The sequence below is a fragment of the Leptidea sinapis genome, chromosome 3 (genome assembly GCF_905404315.1).
Source record: "Leptidea sinapis chromosome 3, ilLepSina1.1, whole genome shotgun sequence".
Lineage (NCBI taxonomy): Eukaryota > Metazoa > Arthropoda > Insecta > Lepidoptera > Pieridae > Leptidea > Leptidea sinapis.
Window position 1 is genome coordinate 16,083,668 of NC_066267.1, and position 25,970 is coordinate 16,109,637.

General features: G+C 33.3%; 1 protein-coding gene across 1 annotated transcript; it reads left to right on the forward strand.

The window, feature by feature from the left end:
• The first annotated feature begins 15,580 nt into the window (after positions 1-15,580).
• Positions 15,581-25,970, forward strand: LOC126978705 (UDP-glucosyltransferase 2-like). The gene is made up of 4 exons (XM_050827727.1): positions 15,581-16,705; positions 18,211-18,433; positions 24,766-24,985; positions 25,434-25,970. The coding sequence occupies exons 1-4, from the start codon at positions 15,878-15,880 to the stop codon at positions 25,720-25,722; spliced, it is 1,560 nt and encodes a 519-aa protein (XP_050683684.1). The 5' UTR covers positions 15,581-15,877; the 3' UTR covers positions 25,723-25,970.

Below are 25,970 nucleotides of genomic sequence, written 5' to 3' on the forward strand. Positions count from 1 at the left end.
ACCAATCTTAATTTAACATTAGCACAACATTTTATTTATGTTAGTTACTACAAACTACAATCTCCATAGGGTTTTGAAGTAATTCTTCTTTAGGCGCGTTATGAAAAAATTATGAGAGTGAAAACCTAAAATTTTTTGACGTTTGCGACATTCGTTATTTTTTTTTGGAGTTTGTTGGAGTTTACTCCTTAAGAATCGATTTTCATATGAGGCGCCCGTTATGAGAAAATTTCTTGCGCACTTTTCAGTTGGCGTGACAGTCTAGAAGTTAAAACAGCCGCTTAGGAGTGTTTTTTCTCATTCTGACTTAGGTCAATAGAAGAAGACAGAGTGAGAATTAGCAATGCTTTAAGCTAGCAGACTATGAATAAGGGGGCTAGTGTTTAAATTCTCTTTGCTCAGTCCCTATGTTAGTTGTATTGCAGTGATACGGATAGCAAACATCATTTTTCTTTTCTTTTATTTTAAAGCTTTATTATATTATTCAAACTTATTTATTATTATACTTTCATAAAATTAGGTGAATATTCTATAAATTATGGAAGAAAGTGGTGTAAATAATAGTGCCGTAAAATCTGATAAGCACGTGGGTACTAACTAAGTTACTATTCATACATTTATTGTGACATATATTGTATATATTGAATTATTACTATTAATTACCTCCCGGGTTCGAATCCCGGTAGGTGCAAGCATTTATATGATGAATATGGATATTTGTTTCCGAGTCATGGATGTTTAAATGTATTTATGTATGTTAATATGTATGTTATATGAATTTAAGTATATTGTATTGAATTATCAATATAGTTGATACAAATTTATATGAGCTATGCACATAATTAAATGTTTAACTTAATATGGAGAGTATATATAGCGCATTTCACGCCAAATAGACAATTTTTAACCTAACGTATTTTTTTGTTCATATCTATATTTTTTTAATTAATACGCTTTTATTAGCTTCTGCTGTTTTTCTGTTAGTAACCGACTCCATTGGACTTGATTTTGTTTAGTACCTGTTCAAAGACAATCGTTCTTGAGGAGTAGACTCCAGTCGTGCGTCGGAGCTGACACTCACACTTTTTTTGGTTTCTTAATCCATTATTAGGATAGACAAAGGGTTCAAGCCCGTACAGCCGTATTCCTTATTTAAAAATTAATTGTCAAAGCCATCGATGCAAGATTTCTACAATATTGTTCTTTCTACAAACGTAGAATAGCACGAGGAATAAATAATTTTAAGGATTTTTGCTTTGTTAGGCCAAAGAAGTATAACTTCTTGCGTGCATACATAAGTAAACACACACCTTTTTTTGTGTTTCATCAATTCTTAGGAGGTGGGATCTTCTAAGTTTCTACCTAGCTACAACGTGTTGAATACTAAATTATTCGTATTCATTATTTAATAAGTAATTGTCAAAACATCTTTGCAAGATTTTTACAAAATTGTTATTTCTAAAAATGTAGAATAGCACGAGGAACAAATCATTTTAATGATTTTTGCTTCACATACACACAAGTACACACACACTTTTTTTCTAGGTAACAGTTATAAAATTTATACAAATGGCAAAAAAACAAAATTTAACTAATTTAATGAGGAACTGTCAACGGAAACAGACATATTTTCAATGTCAATGGTTTGTCAGTTGTAAAAAGTCGATGTCAAATAAGTTCAAACTTCAAAAATCATAGTTTTGATGTCTGTCGGTTTTCAATCTATGACGGATATCCAACAACTTTGAGCGGGAAGCTTTATGTCATATTATTTAACGTCAAATACTAGACAGCTGATCGATGTCGGCCATGTTTTTTTGCGTTCGAGTGCTTAAAATAGGCTTATAGAAGGATCCTAGCTACTATGAAGTCCAGAACAGAGTTGTATCGAAACAGCATCTTTTGCATGGGACCAACAATTTACAATAAGTTACCTGACAATATTAAGCATGTAAATATATTCTACTTTAAAAAGTTACTCAAATCTTAATTAATAAAAAAAGCATACTACTCATTAAAAGATTTTCTTGACGATAAAATAGTAAATAATAAAAATTAACTTCCACTGAACTCAATATCATTGTGTAGCTAATGACATTATATTATAAATTAAATTGAATAAGCCTGTGAAATAATAACTATTGTATGATTGATGTTAATTTTAAGTTTGTTTGGGATGTATATATGTATATCCTTTTTTAGTATAGTACAGTATATTATAATTGTTACAGAAATTAAAACGTGAACTGACTATGTATTCGACTATAAGTTTGCATGCCTTATGGGTTAGGATAAGGGCAACTGTAAATTATAAGCCAACAACATCTTATTATTACCTTATCTTGCAAATAAAGGTGATTTGATTTGATTTATAAGACGTCACGTCAGCTTTATCGAAGAGATTATGAGCGTTCTAGCTCTAATATGCGATTATGAATACCATTTTTTACAAGCGTAATATAGCAATGTTTTAAATCTCCGTTAAGTCATTATGAATAAGACAGATAGCCGATAGCGTGATACGGAAATGGTCTCGTCTTATACTAGATGCTTACTTTTTCGCATTGCCAAAGACAATTGATATAATATATCTATGGTATCAATAAGGATATCCACTGACCTCTTCTATTTACCACTGGAATGGCGGCTGTCAAAGTTCTTTTGTGCTTGTTTAATATTCGCCATTTTGGCGCTATTGGCCATATAGCGAGAATCTGCAGTACTAAAACTAGTGAGGACAACCACAGCTAAACAAACATCGATAGTAAAACTAATTACAAAAAAAAATTTGTGGACTTTATAACGTTGTTTCCTGAAGTATATATAACACGGAACCGAAATTAATTCAAAACGCAATAATAATTCAGAGTACTATACGCTTCTCTCGCAGCCATTTGTATTATACGTCAAAGTTAGTTCTCTGGACGCTCGCGAGTGGCGCTTCAAATAGGCACAAAAATTAGCTGTCAAACATATGGTATATATACAAGTCAGTGAGGATAGCTGTTATATATATCGGTTGAACCAATTTTGTTGCAGCCAAGGAATACAAGTGTTGTGTAAAGTGATTAACGAAACAAAATTGAAGATATTCAAAAAAATATTTATGGGCTTGGCAATCTGATCATTGGATATCTCCTTTTATTGCAAAATCAAGGTTATATTTTTTTCTAAGAGTTTCTTCAAAAGTGTGGTTAATATTGTAGTTATACTCTTTTTTATTTTTATTATTATTAAAGTTAAAGTTATTATATATATATATTATTTTATGAAATGCTCACATAATGCCTCTATTTATTTACGGTATGTGTTGATTGATGCATCTACTATACTCAATAACTCTTGTGTTTATAAGTATTAATTTACTTTTTTTTCTTTTTTTGACTTACTCACGTAAGCCTTTCAGTTTTTGACTTTTGAGTAGTTTTGTTGCGTCACTTTGCATATATTGTAATTGAAATGATTTGTAAAACAACTAAAATGTAAATCGTGACTTAAAAGAGTGGCAATGAGTTTCTTGCTACTTCTTCTCATTAGCTCAACCCTTTACGAAGTAGCGGTAAATTCAATAAGAAACAATATTTATATATTTTTTTTGACATTCATAAGTGTCATTCTGTGACCAACATGAATAAAGTGTTTTTAAATTTGAATTTGAATTTGAATTTAGGCGCGTTATGAAAAAATTATAAGAGTGAAATTTTAAGATGCGCGCGCATCACTGTAACACAAAAGTAACAGGTTGAAGTTGTTGTTGTTTTCTTTCGTGAATAAAGTGATTTTGATTTAATTTAGTTAAAAATGTATTATTTTCCGATATTTTTATTATTTTGGTTATCCTGGATAGGTACCCGGAAAGAGTTTCAAAGTCAGAACTTCGATAATTTATACCGTCTAGATAGTGTCTCTTGCTTTTAGGCAACGCATGACAACAGGCCAAGCATATTAATTTAGTGTGCATGACAGCTACTTCTTACACTCGCGATACGTCACTCACTTTGTCTTATTGTGTGTGAAGTATTATTACTGAAAATAGAGTTGAACGTTTCTCTGATATTTCTTTCCACATGTTCGCAGCTGTCACAGTCTACCTAGACGTATAAATTATCTATGGGTCAATGTCATGACAATATTTTAAAAAATAAATGAGACGCTTAGAAGGTTTTCAAAATTACATAGGATAATTCCATTTCATAGATACATACAAATCAACCTAACTAAAACGATGCTTAAAATATGTAGGCTTATAATAAAAATACAATTGATGCATTTCAAAGTAAGATGCCCCAGAAAAATCGAAAATATTTCTTTGAATATAGTCATGATTGAATACATATATGTAATACTAGCTGACCAGACAGACGTTGTCTGTATATAATAAATAAAATTATGTTTCTATATGAGTTTGTCAATAATATATCATAACATAAAAAATTACTTCGTAAAATATGCACCCTGCTGTCGTAATGAAATTGTTTCACAGCAGAACTGTCAAACTGTGCGTCAATAAATTCTCTCATAGATATTATGTATGGACATATCAAAGGAAAAACAAATTTGTTGTTTTTATTTGATTTAGCAGCATTTTCTTATTTATTCACCTTTTAAACCTTCCCTGGACTTCCACAAATAATTCAAGATCAAAATTAGCCAAATCGGTCCAGCCGTTCTCGAGTTTTAGCGAGACTAACGAACAGCAATTCATTTTTATATATATAGATAAATAACTAGAATATAGCTTAGAAATAATTTATACTTGATTTGCATGCCACTTTGTGTTAGTGTGCGTAAATTGCTCAAAATAGAGGTCAACTGTCAACCTCAATTGTTTTCGACGTTTTCACAGTTGTCACAGTCTATCTAGACGTATAAATGATTTAAGAATATATTATGTATAATCTGTCCGTGTTCAGTATTAAGCATTTTATTTTATTTTTAACTTAACTCGAACCTATTTTACTCGTGATTAAATCCCCATTTATTAAATCTCACACGTCTGTCTTGTCGGTTTAGCTCTTAGCGATGGAATTTCTATTACATTTTCGCAATATTCTTCGACAGATTTATCCGTTGATTTTCCCAGTCGCTTTAATATTATTCAATGTTTCGATACGCTAGACATCACACAAATGATGGAAATTCTCTCATATGAAAAATGAAACTTTATTTTGATTGCGTTTGTCTCATACTTATAATATCGTAAAGTAGAAACGTACATTGAATATTAAAGTCTATACACATATACCAACACCATGTTCAATATCCAAGAATGGTCCTTCCAGCAAGACTTAGCGCCGGGTCCTAAATTTTCGTCTACGCAGTCTTGGTTTGAAACGAATATTTTGGACTTCATCAAGGCTGAAGACTGGTCGTCGTCTAGTCCCGATCTTAATCCGCTGAATATTGATTTATGGTCAGTTTTAGAGAGTACGGCTTGCTCTAAACGCCGTGATAATTTGGAGTCCCTAAAACAATCCAACAAGTACAACTAATTGGCAGTGAAGAATTTTCGCATGGATAGAGTGCGTGCTTCTATTGATAACTGGCCTCAACGTTTAAAGGACTGTATTGCAGCTAAAGGAGATCACTTCGAATAAGCGATTCGATTAGCAATGAAAGTTTTTTTCTTTGTTTCAGTATTTATGGCCCGACTAAGTATAAGAACATATCATTCGCAGTCTGATAGCGGAACGGCAAAGGTGTGCTTAAAGACAATATAAGGACACTTTTCCTTTTTCCGAATCGAATCTGAACTGAATAAATGTTTTACATTACTGCTTATTTACCAAGAATATTTCAAACAACTGGAGTCAATGCGGCAATGTATAGATATAGCAGTGGAATCTTATTATAGTATAATTTGTGGCATATTCCATATTTTGGATTTGTTTTTGTACCACATGTTTTGTGTTTATGTATAGAACGGCATTGATTGAAGTGAATAACTTCTTATGGGAGTGTAAACCGCTTCGTAACGTAACGCGTTACGGCACCAGTCTGTCTGGCTTCCCTTTCTCTCACGCATACGGCAGCGGTAAGAAGGCTTCTCCTCTCTCATTCTAACCAATTGTTACTTTTATAGGATTAAGTAGTGATACTAATAATGAACATATACAATATTCTAATGTACATCTTCAAGAATTGTATTTTACAATAAAATATGCTTTATAATGAATAAATATTTTATTAGTTAATAACCTTACCTTACGTTATCATATTAATATACATATTTAAGTTTATTACTTATAAAGTATTTCTCATGCTAAGCAATTTCAATATCAAATAGTTCAGCTTAGTATAAGTTAGCACTTCTTTCGGGCGTCCTGAGACGCATAAGTTTGTTTTAAAGAAAACCTTCTGTGTGTACAATACCGAGCTCAAAAATAATTGTTTAGTAATAGAATTTTTGTTAATTTGTCTGCATGTATATTCAGGGAAAACGCAAACACTACCCATGAGTTTTAATTTAATTTATTCATGAATATTAACAAGAGGTTTGGACACCACGATGGCTACATATTATCATGCTAGATGCAGAGATAGATGTTTGCAGCTGACAGCGTCCACGCAAACGAAGTCGCGAGCAGCAGCATGGTACACATAAGCATTTAAATTATTTGAAACATTTTTTTTTATGGAATAGGAGGACAAACGAGAGTACGGGTCACCTGGTGTTAAGTGATCACCGCCGCCCACATTCTCTTGCAACATCAGAGGAATCACAAGTGCGTTGACGGCCTTTAAGGAAGGTGTACGCGCTTTTTTTGAAGGTACCCATTTCGTATCGTCCCGGAAACATCGCACAAGGAAGCTCATTCCACAGCTTTGTAGTACGAGGGAGAAAGCTGCTTGTAAACCGCACTGTGGAGGACCACCACACATCCAGATGGTGGGGATGATATCCTAACTTGTGGCGTGTCGTGTGAAGGTGACAACTACGCTCTTAGATTAAGGATTGTCTCCACTGCGCTCCAATGGGCAATATCAAACAATTATCTAAAATGTCTCTTGCGGCCGTTTCCAATATTCTATATACAGATAGAGATAAATTACTACCTTCAACTGTCAGTAATTAGCTGTCAATAATCTGAAGCTGTCCCAATATGCCCGATAAGTCATTCTTATATTGGGACGCGTGAATTGCAACTTCCATACAAACTTCTATCGCTGGTAAGCTATACGTCGTCCCATTGACAGACAGCGTGTACGGATAAGGTGAGTTACCGTCGATATGTTTATTGGGACAGAAAAGTCAACGATAGTTACGATTATTATCTACAGTAAGCGATATACTGAATATTGGGAACGGCCGTTATTAAATTCACGAAAATATTCAACTTTCAATCAAAATGAAATAATCTTTATTGAAGTAGACATAAGCACACTTGAGTCGATAAATTTAGGCCCATTCATGCGACAAAGACATTCTGTTGTGAAGAATGGACTTATGAATATATAAGTTTTAAAATGAATGTTATTAGCTTACATTAAGGATTTGTCTCCGCTGCGCTCCAACTAGATAGCGCAGGCGTAGTCGCAATGTGCGGCAACTAATACTACGCCCGAGTGGGCGTAGTACCAGTCTCGAACATGTGTGGCGTTGACGTGCCACATGTTCTGTTAGACTTTGCTAATAATTGAAACTAAAATGCCGGGTTGCGTAGTAAAACTTTGTAAAAATAATACTACAAGAAAGAAGAAGGACACTCACATGTCATCAGTAAGATTTTTGTATTTTCAACACGCTTTTTTATTAGCTTCACCTGTATGTATGTTTGTTTGTAGACGACTCATTTGGGCGCGATTTTGATCCACTTCAATGGGCCAGATTTAGTTCAAACTTCGTAAATTTATCGAGGATCGATGACAATGCATTAATTTGATTAAATTATTCCATTTTTCAAAATAAGTTTTTTTTATATGTATAATTTTCATCAATCTATAAGGAATTGATGTTAATTTTAAATTTCAAAATAAATTATCAAATATTTTAGTTCGGTTTTTCTATTTATTTACTGCTATTTTTTAATTTCAATGTTAAATAACACGAAGCGTATGTAACAAAATTTGAAAGACACAAACATCAATAATTGGTCACAATAATTATTATGAAAATTCAGTAATCTGTCGCACTCTATGCAACTATAATAAACAATTCAACAGTACTGAACTTTTTAGTAACAGTAACGGCTGATTTATAAGGAGTGTTAATAAAAATCTAAAGGAAGGTTAAATTAAGAGTAATAAACACCCACACATACACACACCCACACATACAATCACACACACACACTCTCACCAAACCACACACGCACAAATACGTCTTATTATAAATATTGTAAATCCGTTATTAGATGTAAGTTCTACAAAATAATACTATTATAACACAATTTAAGTTCTGTGGATTTTGTGATGTTTTAAATAAATAAATAAACAAATCTAATAGTTGCCCTAACAAAAAAGCTATTGTTCTTAGGTAGTGAGGTATCTATGTAGCGCATCGAAGACCAATATTAAAAGATATAAAAGGCACTTATTTTCTCAAAATTGATTCCTTTAGAATTCTTTTTGATGTCATTTCTAATAACTACTAGATACTACTATCGCTTCGGAAACAAATGGCGCTCTGGGAAGAAGAAGCGGCGCAAGAAACTCTCCCAGCACTCTTTTTTTGCGCTCTTTTCAATAAAAATATACAATATTGTACAGTCATTTCTATCGCTATAAAATAATCACAATCTAGTCCCAGGCTGTTCGATCATTTAGATATCCAGCAGTGGAGTAATAGGATTTACAACAGAGCCATTTTTTTATAAAACATTTAAATTTATTTATAGATAATGCCTGAACAGTGGCTGGGACTTTATTATAGAAGTGTATACATTTACCCTTCAAGCTATTATGTATCTTATGAAGCCTACTAGAATTAGTTACAAGCAAACCCTTATTTCTAGTGTTATAATAATGAAATCATTTATCACGGGGGGTGTTCCGAAGAGCTGTTTAACCTGATTCTTGCCGCCACAAGTTAGGATATCATCCTCACCGTCTGGATGTGTGGCGGCCCTCCACAGTGCGGTTTTCAAGGAGCTTTCTTCCACGTACTACAAAGCTGTGGAATGAGCTTCCTTGTGTGGTGTTTCAGGGTCGATACGACATGGGTACCTTCAAAAAAAGCGCGTACACCTTCCTTAAAGGCCGGCAACGCTCCTGTGATTCCTCTGGTGTTGCAAGAGATTGTGGGCGGCGGTGATCACTTAACGACAGGTGACCCGTACGCTCGTTTGTCCTCCTATTCCATAAGAAAAAACACTATTAAGCGGAAAAAGGTGACGATTTTTGTGTATTGTATTTAATCTAGGACTACGCTATTATGTTTATAGTTGCAGTTGAAAAATTTTAAATCAGTAGAAAGTAAGCCTTACATTAGTACTTACTTTCCAAGGTACTATTCGCTCGTAGAGGCCCACCGAGAAATACAATATATTATTTCATTTTTTGCAAATGCTTCAGCATTTCATCCGAGAGGGATCATTGACATAAATACCCACAAAGCTAAGTGCTCAGCGCTAAAAAAGTTTTTACTGAAAAAATATTTAATATTTCAATTGTTAAATTATTTCTTACATTAGCTTGTATATATTTACTACTAAACCTTACATTTCCTAAACGATGTCAATTGTACTTCACTTTTATAAAAGGGGCATAAGTTTGGGATCTTACAGAGACACTTCAAACAAAATCCTGCCGTTGGGTAGAGTTAAGAAGTTAGTATGGAAGCGCTCTTATCTCCTTGACATTAAAAAGTATTTTATGAGAAGTCAAGTCAAGTTAGATAAGGTAACGAGGATCTACAATGATAGTAGTTGAGCTTAACTGTACTACGTTTGAATTTAACCTAATATTATTCATAATACTAAGGCTTGAGATGTATAGAGCGTACCAGTGGGAGGCTCCTTTGCACTGGAAGCCGGCTAGATTATGGGTACCACAACGGCGCCTATTTCTGCCGTGAAGCAGTAATGTGTAAACATTACTGTGTTTCGGTCTGAAGGGCGCCGTAGCTAGTGAAATTACTGGGCAAATGAGGCTTAACATCTTATGTCTGAAGGTGACGAGCGCAATTATTGTAGTGCCGCTCAGAATTTTTGGGTTTTTCAAGAATCCTGAGTGGCACTGCATTGTAATAATAATAATCCTTTATGCATATATAGGCAGGTCGTATCAATTACCATCAGCAGAACGTCGTGCTCGTCTCGTCCCTTATTTTCATAAAAAAAACTTAGAAGCGTACTTAGCTTACGTAAGCTTAGCGTAAGCGTAGCTTACTGAGTGGTTATCTTAGCATAATCTTTTATTTAGTTTTTAAAGTAATTTGAGAGTTGAAATTAAGCTGAGCTTAATTAAGCTAAGACAGGGCAATGTAAAAGTCAAGTTAGCGTTTTATCACACTCAGTACAATTTTAGGCCTAATATTATTTATTTATTTATTGGTAATCAACAGCGTTACAGTAAACGTTAATAAACAATAATATACAACATAGTTCTTAATGCCATTATAGATTATTTATAGCGCTCTACAAAGCGCAGGTCCGGCCACACATGGAGTATTGCTGTCATCTCTGGTCTGGTGCACCCCAGTATCAGCTCGATCCATTTGACCGCGTGCAACGCAGAGCAGCTCAAATTGTCGGGGACCCAGTGCTCTGTGAACGGCTAGATCACTTGGCGTTGCGTAGAGACGTCGCTTCATTGTGTGTCTTCTACCGCATTTATCACGGGGAGTGTTCCGGAGAGCTATTCAACCTGATTCCTGCCGCCGAATTCTACCTTCGCACGACACGCCATGTTTGTGCGTGTGTGCACGGGTGTGAAAGCGTATGTGTGTGGTTAGTAGATAACAATATGTATATATTTTAAACAAATGAGTAAGGCACTGCTTTAGAATTGTGTAATTTAATAATTTTATGCTTCAATTTATCCCTTTCTAACATGAAGATATCTAGAGTAATTAATTTGTTTAAGTCTAATACTCCGTTAAAATAACATACAAATAACGACATGTTAGGGGCTTAAGCATGCCTTTGCCATTTTGGTATCACTGGTAGCCACTTTCGATGAAAAGAAAACCTCCCGGGTGCGAGATTGAAGAAACATTATAAAATTTTGATTATTACTTCTTTCCTAGACACTAAATTGGTGGTATTCATGCTTTATTGCTCTTCATGGTACCAACAGTCGTGTTTATTTTATTTCAATAAAATGGTCATATGGTGGGGTCATCCATATAATATATGTCGCAGGGATATGATAAAAACAGAGATTTGGTCAATTCTCTAAGTGATTTGATCAAATCGCGGAAGATATTAAAATAACAACAGGATTTTATCATTTCTCTATACAAATCTAGTGATTTGATAAAATACCAGAATTGGTTCCGTGAAATGACAAAAAATCTTTTCTTTGGTATATTTTAAAAGAATTATCTGGTAAGACTTAGACATAATTTTTATCATTAAAGCAACGTTGTAGAATATGAGGACAACCAACTTTCAAGAAAATTTTTAATAGTTCGATTGCTACTTCAGCCGCTCTTTTTGAAATTATAAGTCGGAGAAAACTGAATATTGTTGCATGATCCCTAGTGTAAAAGCCATTTATAACTTTTGTCGGGGGTAGACTGTAAGTTAATAAGCCTGACCACGTTAAAATCAGTAGATACAATTGAACAAACAACGATACCTTATCTTTCTTTTTTTTTTGTGAGAGGAGGAAATACTGTTACGTATTTACGCCCCGGAACGGGGCGTAATATGTCGGACTTGAGTCTCCGCGTAAGCGGACACATAAACTATAACCTCCTCTATGCTGTTAGCTCTGGCTTTTACAGCGAAGTAGGACGTGGGCCGTGGAGGCCGCAAAGACTTACCATATTGTATTGTCTTTCCTTCATAGATGGATGGTGTAGCGAAATTCGCTATTGGTTGATTCATTTCCTTGTCACTTCATGTTCCACTTTGTCTTGGGACAACCAATTCCTCAACATATTCTTCCGAGTCATGCCGAACACTAAACTGATCAGAGTCGCCCCCACTTTCGTCATAATCTCTTCTAAAATACGTTTTAAGTTATCACTACTTAATTGGTAATACGAGGGTGGCACTGAAAATTTCGCGAATCAAGGAAGTGAAACAACATTTCTATTTAAATACGTATTTATTGCTTTTCGAAGTATTCTCCGCGAAATTTGACACATTTTTCCATGCGATGGAACCAATCATTGAAGCAACCATTCCATTCGGAAGTTGGGGTCTCCAAAATGGCCGTTTTGTAGGCGTCCGAAGCTTCTTCAGGTGATGAAAATCTCTGAACACGCAATTTATTCTTTATTTTAGGGAAAGTATAGAAATCATTAGGGCTTAGGTCGGGGCTGTACGGCGGACGGTCTAATAATTCTATGTTTTCTTGCTCTAAAAACTCTTTTGTTCTGAGCGCGGTGTGAGAACTCGCATTGTCGTGATGGAGGATGATGCGGCGGTTGCAGTTCTCTTTACGGACTTCAGAAACGACCTGTGGCAAACAAATGCTAGCATACCATTCTGCATTAACCGTTCTTTGTCCGCAAGAGGAATAGTCGCAACATGGCCGGTTTCGGAGTCAAACGTGGCCACCATTTTTTTTTCTTCGGTTTCGAGACTGGTTTTTTTGTTTCGGGTTCTTAAGTTGCCTGAATTTCGCGGTATGTCATATGTCGATCTTCCTCAATCACCTTACGCACAGCATCAACGTTTTCTTTCGTGACTGCAGTTTTTGGACGACCTTGACGAGGATCATCACTGAACTTGACACGTCCACGTTGAAATTCAGCAAACCAGCGATAAATTGTGGTTTTGGATGGGACTTCATCACCAAATGCAGAAATCATCCGGTCAACACACTGTTTTTGTGTTAAACCACTTCGAAAGTCATAATAAATCATCGTTCTAGAATTTTCTCGAGTCAATTCCATTTTCTCAACGACTAAACAAGTTTGACAAGACCTTGTGACAAGACCGAGAATCTTTTTTAAATAAATAAATTGTATTCGATTTGTAAAACCAAGGAGTTTTCAATTAAAAAGATTTTAATATGACAAGAACAGTGGAAATATTCCATTCCCGATACTTTTAGTGCAGACTATGTATATAATAAAGAATAAACCATAAAATTACAAAACATTTTTTTATATAAAACAGCTTGAGGTCCCGGGTTCGAATCTTGGTAGGTGCAATCATTTATATCATGATATTTAGTTATTTTTATACTTTTTAGTGCACATTATATCTATTGTTTTGGTATAGTGATTTTGATGGCGGTTGTTTTTTTTGTTAATTTTTTTTATCAGTATCAAGTACTAGCTTTTTTACTATTTTATGTGGTTAAATACAATATTCCTTTATTGCGCTATCGAATACAAAAATGATAATTTATATTACATAAAATTTTACACTTCAGAACTATTACAATTATTTTACATTAGAGAGTTTATCTCTCAGAAAAATCACCTTTCGTCCATACTTTAAAAGACTGTCTTATGTTGATATTAATTTATCAACTGAAGTTAAATTTTGTCGACAGTCTAAATTGAATCTTATAACCTTTCACTGAAAATTCACTTTCCATAATACATTTATACCCATCACAAGAAAAGTGTTCAACGCCGTTAAAGAAGTTTTCACTTACAAAAGTTTACAATTACTTAAAATAATTAGGTAGTAAAATGACAAACATAATTTGAAATAGGCACGTTCATTAACTTCGGTTTTCATTTAAATAATTTTTTTAACCATTATTTCTAGGACCTCAGAACATATTTGGATTTAAGTAAACAAGGCGTAATATATTTGAGTTTTGGCTCAAACGCTCCATCGTCAAAGCTACCTCCAGAAATAATTCAATTGTTCATTCGGGTGTTTTCTAACTTACCATACAACGTCTTATGAAAATGGGAGAAAAATGAATTGCCTGACAGACCACAAAATGTAAAAATATCAAAATCTTTTCCACAATCTGATCTCTTGAGTAAGTTACTTACATCAAAATATTTATATAAAATAGTTTACATTAGCATCATCATTTTTTTATCATGGTAGCCACCATTTTCACCTTTAGAATATAAGATATTACCCTACAAGGGCAGCAAGTAGGACAATTTATTTCAATGCGAATTTTTCCATACTTTCGACCATCTATAAAGAAAAACCCAGTAAAAATTTCAGTACGTTGATTTGATATTCAAATATTTTTATTCAAAACAGGATGTGACTTCATCACTAAATGCAGAAATCATCCGGTCAACACACTGTTTTTGTGTTAAACCACTTCGAAAGTCATAATAAATCATCGTTCTAGAATTTTCTCGAGTCAATTCCATTTTCTCAACGACTAAACAAGTTTGACAAGACCTTGTGACAAGACCGAGAATCTTTTTTAAATAAATAAATGGTATTCGATTTGTAAAACCAAGGAGTTTTCAATTAAAATGATTTTAATATGACAAGAACAGTGGAAATATTCCATTCCCGATACTTTTAGTGCAGACTATGTATATAATAAAGAATAAACCATAAAATTACAAAACATTTTTTTTATATAAAACAGCTTGAGGTCCCGGGTTCGAATCTCGGTAGGTGCAATCATTTATATCATGATATGGATGTTTGTTTCCGAGTCATGGATGTTTATATGTATTTATGTATGTTGAAGTAAGTATAATGTATTAAAAATATCGTTGTCGTACCCATAGTGCAGGCTATGCCTAGTTTGGGGCAAGATAATTTGTGTAAGAGTGTGTCAGTTTTATTATTATTATTTTCTTACCAAAAAGAGTCACGCCATATGTCTGGTAGGGCCCCACTGTCTGTTTCACTCGGACGCGTGCACGTGGAGAAATGCGGAAGGGGTGGTTAACTGACGTCTAGTCTGTATCTTGAAGCTGTAGAGACGCCCAATGCAAAAAACTAAAAATATCGATGTTTTTCTGAAGCAGTGCCTGGTGGGTCTGACAGACCCAGGCCTGCCAAGGGTTCGTTGAAATCATGATTTAAAATGTTAACACTGGGAACAGACATAAGCTTATAATGCCTACTACTCAGCTAAGTCGAGTTAGTAGGTCTTTTATGGGGCGATGTACATGCTTTTACAACAAGATCCCAGTAAATGTTCAAAACAAAAGTATTACGTTATTTAAAAGAATTCTTAAAAAACGTTTGTGTGGTAAAGGTTACTATAACATAAATGACTTTCTTAATGATACCACAGATTGGAAATGGAGCGCCCTCAGGCTATTAAATAATAAGTTTAATTGTACAATATTACTTTGTAAACATATTTTTTGATGACAAAAAAAGCCCGCTGAGTTTGTTGCGCCCATTCTTCTCAGGCCTGAGGCATTCATTTTGAAATATGTGGTAGTTTTTTTTGACTTTCAATAAGTGATGTCTCATCCTATTTTGAATAACAATATTTGAATTTGAATTTTAATATAATATTTATGCACTTTAAAATAATATTTTGGTTAGGTTTTTGTACCATCTACTACAGTGTCATTGATATTTATAAGAATTTAATAGCAATTTTTTAAATTGTTTATTATTGATTCTCAATCAACACATAAAAACTATTCCTTTTAACCTGGGAAAAAGAGATAAGTAATTACATAAGTTGTTTTCGCAAACTAGAATTTTCAAGCAGATTCATTGTGTTTTATCGTTGTGTATATTTAGATAACTGATAATTATAATTTATACACGCGTAAAGTAGTATATTAAAAATAATTAAATTATATATTATAATCTAACAGTCAAGTTATAGTCGTTCCAAACGTAACTCAGACAACATGTGCAAATTATTCATAATAACAGTATATGCAATTATAACGCATATAAGTGCATCTAGGATACTGGCAGTCTTTCCATCACCTTCGATAAGTCACCAAGTAATATTTCGTCCTCTTGTACATGAACTGGTGCGACGTGGTCATCACGTAACAATTATAACACCTGATCCAGTATTTGATAAAGGAACAGCACCAAGCAATTTAACAGAAATAGACGTCCATGATATATCGTATAAAATATGGAAAAAAAATTTCGTTGAAAGCAGCGAATTCGGCAAAGAAGATATTTTTATTAAACAGACTGAAGCAATACTTAACCAATTTGGTCATGTAATTGAAGCGCAAATGAAAACAAAAGAAGTTCAGAATATTATAAACAACAAAGATATCAAATTTTATTTATTGTTATTGGAAGCTTGTGCGAGACCGGCTTTAGTATTCTCTCACATATTTAAAATTCCAGTTATACAAATAAGTTCTTTTGGAATGATGCTTGAGAGTGATGAAATCGTGGGATTACCGACACACCCATTAATATACCCAGTATCAACGAACCAAAGATTGTATAATTTATCAATTTATGAAAAGCTGATTGAACTATACAAATACATGAGATTAAGCAGAATATATAAAAAATTAGAGGAGTTGGAATATAAGCAATTACAAAAGATTATTGGGAATGAGTTGCCTAGTTTAAAAGTATTAAAGAATAATGTTGATATGCTTTTTGTAAATACTCATCCAATGTGGAATAATAATCAACCTCTGCCACCTAATGTTATTTCTATTTGGGGAATTCATGAAAAAATACCGAAGGAACTACCACAGGTTGGTACCAATGAATTAGCTAGCTAATTGTCTTACACGCAGGTTTAACCCCCAAAGCTTCTAGGGATGATATATATGATATATGATATCTCGAAAACATTTTCGATCGATATTGTACTTCGAGAAGATATTCTACCAATTAATTTATTATTAACTTTTCTATTTTATTACGAACTTTATAAAATTATAGTTTTAATACACGATGCATATGAGTAATTAAATCAGAAATTTAAGCATATCTACGTAATTATAATGTTATACAAGCAATTGAGGCAAGTTTGCGTAGAATTCGCGTACCTACGTGGAATTCTATCCAATTTTACCCGATTCGGATCATGTTTACAATTTCATAGATTATTATGTTTTGTGCAACCTTTATTTTCACAATTTTTAATTGAAAAAACATTGTCTATATTACTCCATATATTATGAGCTAAATGCCAGTAGAAGTATGGTAATAATCAGTCTCGCTACAAACAGACAGACGAGATTGTTAACAGTTATCTTCTGTTGTAAGTACTGTGTAAACATACATATCAATGTTAAATAAATTAAATAAAAAGCTATTATTTTGTTATACCAGAAAATTCTTAAATATTTAAACGTATAGATTGCATAGCTCCTTGAGTTAAGATAAGAGAATGCCTACTTTTCTTAATTGATAACATTATCTTTGCATTTAATATCATAATAGATAATTTCGTTACCTATACATATAAAATATGTCTCGCCTCTGTCTGAAATAACGTATATTTCGTGAATTTTCTTATTTTACTTCTTACATGTTATTATAAACTATTTGTTATGTTTTTAAAGTGAAAATTTTATGAACGATGCGGGACCACGGCCTCTCGCGTTCAGTGCGAGTGCTCTTCCAACTGGGCTAACCGTTCGAGTGACGTATCGTCATAAAATCTTGTATGCTTTGTTCAACTCTCAGGTTGTGGCTTCATCTACAGGATCATCATCTACTTTCAGTTGATAACCTGCTCAAGCCCAGTATTTGGATATTAGGAAATTGAGATGTCGCTCCTGTAAGTCTAAACATTTAGATCTAAACTAGTAGATCCTGTAGATGAAGCCACAAACTGAGAGTTGAACAAAGTCATCCAAGGTAGGTTTGTTACTACATACATAGTTATAGGTGAGATGTGCTTGAGTCGTGAGGAGGCGAGAGGCGAGAGCGGGTTGCGGCGGAAGGACACCGATTCCAAAAATAACAGTAGTCGTAACTAGAATAACATTAATTAATTAGATTGTATAAAAATACGCAGTTATCAATATATATCCTGATGTTAAAGTTTGTCGACAATCTAATTTGAATCCTATAATACATTTATACCCATCACAAGAAAAGTGTTCAACGCCGTTAAAGAAGTTTTCACTTACAAAAGTTTACAATTACTTAAAATAATTAAGTAGTAAAATGACAAACATAATTTGAAATAGGCACGTTCATTAACTTCGGTTTTCATTTAAATAATTTTTTTAACCATTATTTCTAGGACCTCAGAACATTTTTGGATTTAAGCAAACAAGGCGTAATATATTTGAGTTTTGGCTCAAACGCTCCATCGTCAAAGCTACCTCCAGAAATAATTCAATTGTTCATTCGGGTGTTTTCTAACTTACCATACAACGTTTTATGGAAATGGGAGAAAAATGAATTGCCTGGCAGACCACAAAATGTAAAAATATCAAAATGGTTTCCACAATCTGATCTATTGAGTAAGTTACTTACATCAAAATACTTATATAAAATAGTTTACATTACCATCATCATTTTTTTATCATGGTAGCCACCAATTTCACCTTTAGAGTAAAAGATATTACTTACCCTACAAGGGCAGAAAGTAGGACAATTTATTTCAATGCAAATTTTTCCATACTTTCGACCGTCTATAAAGAAAAACCCAGTAAAAATTTTCTTTACGTTGATTTGAAATTCAAATATTTTGATATCACTTATTGAAAGTCAAAAACTACAACCCATTTCCAAAAAGATTGCCTCAGATCTTGCGCCCGCGCAGCAAACTCAGCGGCGTAAAAAAATGGTTACATAGTAATATCGTACAATTAAACTTATTATTTAATAACCTGAACCTGGGGGGTTGCTCCATTCCCAATCAATGGTATCATTAAGAAAGTCATTTATGTTATAATTACCTTTACCACACAAACGTGTGGGCGGCGGTGATCACTTAACACCAGGTGACCCGTACGCTCGTTTATCCTCCTAATCCATAAAAAAAAACGTTTTTTACAATTCTTTTGAATATCATAAAACTTTTGTTTTGAACATTTTCGGGGATCTTGTTGTAAAAACATATACATCGCCCCACAAAAGACTTAGTAACTTGACGAATGGCTGTTTTCAATAACCTTAGTTTAACTAACGGATACATTGCTGTTACCGTTTAATGACAAGATTTTATCTATCCATAGTTATGTCCAATATAGTTATAGTTCAATGCTATCTGTCGATAGGTTATTGAAATGTAAGTACGGGTTAAAGGATAGATTTATCTACGTCTAGTAAGTTAAACTAAAGATAGATAGGTTATTGAAAACGGCCGTAAGCTGAGTAGTAGGCGTTAAACAAAAACAACAAGAAATTTAATATTATAATACGATTAAATACAAACATACTTGGCGGAAACAAATGTTATAATCGTAATATAAGTAGTTTACGGGATTATCTCATTTTATCATACAAACATTTACAAAATAAAATCTATTGCCATTAAAATTTACAATTAGGATTATTTATACTGGATGTGTGGCGGTCCTCTACAGTGCGGTTTTCAAGGAGCTTTCTTCCACGTACTACAAAGCTGTGAAATGAGCTTCCTTGTATGGTGTTTTCGGGACGATACGACATGGGAACTTCCAAAAGCGCGTATACCTTCCTTAGCGCCGGCAGCGCTCTTGTGATTCCTCTGGTGTTGCAAGAGAACGTGGGCGGCGGTGATCACTTAACACCAGGTGACCCGTACGCTCGTTTGTCCTTATATTCCATAAAAAAAAATTCATCCTGCCTATTATTAATATTATAATTATGCAAATACATAAGTTTGTCAGGATGAATAGATTTTTGTTACTGTTTGATGCAAAAACTATAAAACGGATTTTGATGAAGATTTAGAATAATATAGCTTACTTAGATTAAGGATTGGTCGCCGCTGCGCTCCAGCTAGATACCGCACTACCTAAGAACAATAGCTTATTTATTACGTCAACTATTTGATGCTAGTGTGTTTTTGTCACTCCATGGCATCCTTCGAATTTTGTAACATACGCTTTTTGTTAATTTATACTAAAATTAATAAAATACAAAATACTGACTGATGATATGTGATCCCAGTGTCTTTCTTATTTCTTGTAGTATTATTTTTAAGTTTTTCTACGCAACACGGTATTTTAGTTTCAATTACATGTGGCACGTCAACGTCACACATTCATCGAGACTGGCTCAAGTACGGACACTTGGGCGTAGCATTAGTTGCCTCACAACGCCTGCGGTACCTTGTTGGAACGCAGCGGAGACCAATTCTCAATCTAAGGTAGGAGCGTTACGATGTATATAACACAAATTTGACGTAACACAATTATTGACAATTTTTAATAATGGCAGATGGCATATTCTGTGTGGTCCTATTGTAATTTGGTGCTCTTATGTGCGTGAATTGGATTTATTTTTGCATTATTTTAACAGCTTTCATGACCATGACAAATTGAGTTCCATTAAATTAATATTATTATAATCATAGATAATAATATATAAATAGAAGGTAAGCATAGTAGCATTATGGTAGCACTCTGTGGATCTAGACTGAATAGAATATTTGAAGACATTTTGTATTGCTTCTTGAGAAGAAAATTTAACACCTTTTAAAAATAATGCAAAAATAAATCCAAAACACGCACATAAGAAACTCTCCTGGTAGATTAAGATAACCTGTATTAGGAGAGAACCACTTATCTGTCGATTACTTAGTTAATGTTTATTCAAAACATAAAAATATGATGATCGTACGATTTTTTTTAAATAAAATTTCTGATGACGTAAGTTGCTTACAGCTATAATTGGATTTGAATAACATCGGTATAATTTATAACCAGTATAAATTATAATTTTGTATTTATTTAACGTGAAAAAGTGTTTAGGAAATACGCACATTCTGTAAATAGTTTTGATTTGATTTGATTGATATGATTTGATTTGATTTGATTTGATTTGATTTGATTTGATATGATTTGATTTGATTTGATTTGATTTGATTTGATTTGATTTGATTTGATTTGATTTGATTTGATTTGATTTGATTTGATTTGATTTGATTTGATTTGATTTGATTTGATTTGATTTGATTTGATTTGATTTGATTTGATTTGATTTGATTTGATTTGATTTGATTTGATTTGATTTGATTTGATTTGATTTGATTTGATTTGATTTGATTTGATTTGATTTGATTTGATTTGATTTGATGTGAGTGTATGACCAGTTATCTGTCCTGTCCGGTAACCCGGGCGTTCGCACGCTGTATTAATATAATTATGTTTAGAATGTAAGCATCGTGCTAGCGATAGACACCAAGGCCGTGCGAACATACAAACAATGGTCATGTAAAGTTATTGTTAAAAATATAAGAACCATTAGTTCAGGTACGACTATTTATTGTTTTATAAAATAAATAAAGTATATAGTAGTAATAAGATGTAAAACATATCAATCTTTATATTTACTTATAGTTTAAAATTGATTACGTATAACACACACGCACACAAATAGATAAAATTGTAAATATAATATATAATACATAATTTTTAGATTAATTTATTAGATTGTTTAAGAATACGCAATTATTTTTATATTTTTACTGCATATTATATCTATTGTTTTGGAATAGTGTTTTTGAGATCGGTTATATTTTTGTTATTTTTTTTTTCAGATTTTTGGTGAATTTGAAGTACACTAAATAATAATTTGTCTAAATATGTGTAGATCCACTAAATATAGCACTTCAGCAATGAACGTAAGCGCATTAAAATTTGATTACAGACACTTAGAAATTCTGCCACAGATAGTCGTTAAGGAGTTCCATTGATCAACATATTCGACTACCGGCACCTCCAAAAGCTGTTTTGATAACATAAATATGTGTATAAATACCAATTATGCACCAATTTCTCAGGCAATAATAAACAAACTGAGTTTAAACCACTTTGGCCATTTACCTCCTTTAATATTGAGGTCAATAAATGTACTAAAATTAAAGAGTTTACGTTTGTACCTGTGAATAATAGGCCAATGGAGAAATATAGAGGTAAAGTGTCAGTTAAACTCTCAAATTTGCATTTATTCAAATATAATATTGATCCCAATGAAATGTATATGTTATTTAAAATAATTAAAACAGAGTTTGCTTCTATATTTACTTCTAAGACAGTCAAATCAGGTGGTCTCCTGTCATTTATTGAATCACTGATTGGGAAACAGCTGACATTCATAGGAGCAGACAAAGGCTTTATGAACTATATAGTGAGAGATCATTGTATAATCATGATGCATCTTTTCTCGAGTATGTTAAAAATACTCTAAATTATTTAAAAGTGTTTGTTCTATTGCAAGGTCTGTGCATATCAGACAAATAATTAAAAATGCTCCGAATACAATAAAGATGACTTGGAATGTTATTAACTGGGAATCTGGAACATTGAAATATCGCAACATTGTATACAATCTACCAATAAACAATACAATAATTCAATCTCAGCAGGAAGTTGCTACTGCTTTTTAGATTTTTTTCTGAGATTCCAGATTCTATCACAAACACTCTTGTCTCCTCCACTAGTGTTGCTGAGTCACTTCTTTTGGAAAATGTTAGAGAATGGCAACTAGTTTCAATTTTAGTTTTGTTAGCCCTGAAGAAAAAATTAAAACTTTTAAATCTCTAGACATGAAAAAACTGCTGAAATCTGGGGCATTTCTGTTAAAATAATAACTTCAATAATGTAATGTCATAGTACCATATCTTGCAATAGACTTTAATAATTGGCGTCATGTAAATCATGGCGTGTTTGCTGACCCTCAGAAACATAGTAAAATTACACCAACATTTAAGTCGGGATGCTCTTCTGACCCGAATAAATATCGTCTTGTGTCGGTTTTGTAAAATTATTGAAAAAAATATTTTAAGCCAAATGCTTACATACTTTAACTCCCATTAGTTACTTCATTTGAAACAATTTGGCTTTACTAGGGGACGTTCAACACCGGATGCAGGTGTTGAGCTAATCAAGAATGTTTTTGATGCCTGGGAGGAATTGCAGAATTCACTTGGCATCTTCTGTGATTTATCAAAGGCTTTTGATAGTGTTCAACATTCAACGCTGGTCAGGAAGCTATGTCACTATTTCATATCTTCTGATTTCATATCTAAAAAATAGAATTCAGAAGGTCGACGTGAATGGCAGGAGCTCTTCTGAGACTCCTCTCAGTATGGGGGTACCACAAGGGTCTATTTTTGGACCGTTCCTCTTCCTTATCTATATAAATGATCTTACTAATCTTATAGAGAAAAAACATAAGGTAGTATTGTTTGCGGACGACACTTTACTTCTTTTCAAAGTGAAAATAAACCAAGCTATGTATGACGAAGTGAACGATATTCTATATGACATCGTGTACTGGCCTAGCGCTAATAACCTTAAATAGCAAGAAAACGAAATATATAAATTTACTGTACCAAACGTCAAAAATGTTGATGCAAGTGTTTTGTTACACGGAGACGTGATAAAACCGTTGAAATCTGCTATATTTCTTGGCATTACTCAGGATTCCAAATTACAATGGGGCCCCCATATTGAAGAATTGGCGAACAGACTTAGTTTTGCAGCATACACGGTTAAAAAGATTAGACAATAAACTGACATAGTTACGGCGCGACTAGTATATTTTATTTATTTCCATAGTATTATGTCCTACGGTATATTGCTACGTGGCAGCGTTGCTTACATTAATACAATATTTGTACTGCAGAAGAGGGCTATTCGCGCTATTTATAACCTAGGTCCTATAGAATCATTGAGAACAAAATTCAAAGAAATTAATATCTTGACTGTTACTTCTCAATATATTCTTAATAAGGTAATGTATATTAATAGGCTCATAAGTGAATTTGCTAGAAATTGTTATAACCATAATGTTAACACCAGGAACAGATATAAGCTTATAATGCCTACTAATAGTTAGTAAGTCTTTTGTGGGGCGATGTATATACTTTTGCAACAAGTTCCCAGAAAATGTTCAAAACAAATTACGTTATTCAAAAGAATTGTTAAAAAACGTTTGTGTGGTAAAGTTTACTATAACATAAATGACTTTTTAAATGATACCACAAATTGGTAATGGAGCGACCGCCCTCAGGCTATTAAATAATTTGTTTAATTGTAAAATGTTACTTTGCAAACATATTTTTTGATGAAAAAAAGCCCGCTGAGTTTGTTGTGTCCTTTCTTGTCAGGTATTCATTTTGGAATGGGTGGTAGTTTTTTTTGGATTTTCAATAAGTGATGTCACATCATATATAGAATAAAAATATTTGAATTTTTAAGTTGCCAGTTTTGGAATCAATTCAAAAAAAACGTTGGTAAGTGAAGTTGTAGTTGTTTCCCCTTGCTAATTAATTACACGGAGACTTCGAGTTTTACAATATTTTTGTTGCTTATTCTAATCAGATTGCTCCGTCAAGCATCGAGTGCTATCATTATTACTTCTGTTTCCTGATGCTCGTCGTTTTCGGTTCGTTTAACATCACCCAGAGGAAATGCACGTGCATATAATAGATGTTTTATTTCTGCAAATGCAAACATCCTCCAAAGAAGATTCAAAATCCCCTAAAGTACTGATAGCACTCCAGAAATTCCTATTCTCCGTAGCTCTTTATCATTTTCTAGGTTCTTTCTTTTAAAGTGAACGAGAAACCCCTTTCTCCATCATTATAACCCATATAAGTATTTTGTTTATTTGAATATTAAACACTATTTCTTTGCAGAGCACCCAAACATAAAACTATTTATAACACAAGGCGGTCTTCAATCAACAGAAGAAGCCATAAATGCGGGAGTACCACTTATTGGTATACCGATGATGGCTGATCAATGGTATAATGTAGAAAAATATGTCTATCACGGAATTGGGATTAAACTGGACATAGACACATTAAATGAAGAACAATTAAAAGCAGCAATACACAAAATCTTGATGGACAAAAGGTTTGATATTGTTATCATCTCATATTGAAGTAAATTGTACAGCAGTAGAACTTATTATATAATGGCCTACAACATAGAGCTCGAATCATTGGGATCCAATAGTCTGTCAACGGCTTGATCGTATTGTCACGGAGAGTGTTATAATGCCGTTTGATCTGATCGACTACCTGCTTCTGTATTCCATCATCATAGTGTTATGATGATTGACTGATTAACCCAATTTGTAAATCAACTGTGAGTTTAAGGGAATTTCACACATAACCAAACTACGGAATAGGCTTCGAAACTTGATATTTTCAGGACAATTTGAATCCACCGGTTTTGCAAGAGCATATCGGCTCGATAGTTTTTTTCATTAAGCTCGTTTTTTTTCCAATGAGTTCGCGACGAGATCAACTAATTCTCCTTCACCACACGATTCATAGTTGCAAATTTGATATGTTTTCAGTTACAAAGAAAATATTCTAAAACTTCGGACATTGCTGAGTGACGAACCCCAAAAAGCCTTGGATCGTGCTATTTGGTGGACAGAATATGTGTTACGTCACAATGGAGCCAAGCATCTTCGATCACCGGCAGCGAATATGTCTTGGATCGAGTATTATGAAATACAATTGATACTAACAGTACTTATATTCGTCTTTGTATGCAGTATCGTTTTTGCTGTTTCTGTTTTTATCTTATGGAAATATATACTTCGCAATTGCATAGCAAATATGAAAATTAAGACTGCGTAATATATAGGAACGTAGAAAATACATGATTGTCTCGTTCTAGAAGCATTAGAGGATAATATTATATCGATAGAAGTTATATGGCTTTCAGCTTTGATGACATTTGGCAAGTTGGTACTGTCCTATGTTATCAGGGCTTGGATTGTAAGATATCCTGTACTAACACTAGGTTTTAAGTTACTTTATTACTAACATACTATGATCCTTTGTTGGGCGAAATAAAGAATTTAGTATTATTATAATAATCATCA

Excerpts from the sequence above, each read along its gene's own strand:
- LOC126978705 (XM_050827727.1), top strand. The coding sequence starts at position 15,878 with ATGTGCAAATTATTCATAATAACAGTATATGCAATTATAACGCATATA. Across the intron at positions 18,434-24,765 it reads TCCACAATCTGATCTATTGA|AGCACCCAAACATAAAACTA; the intron begins GTAAGTTACTTA and ends ATTTCTTTGCAG. Across the intron at positions 24,986-25,433 it reads AAAATCTTGATGGACAAAAG|TTACAAAGAAAATATTCTAA; the intron begins GTTTGATATTGT and ends ATATGTTTTCAG.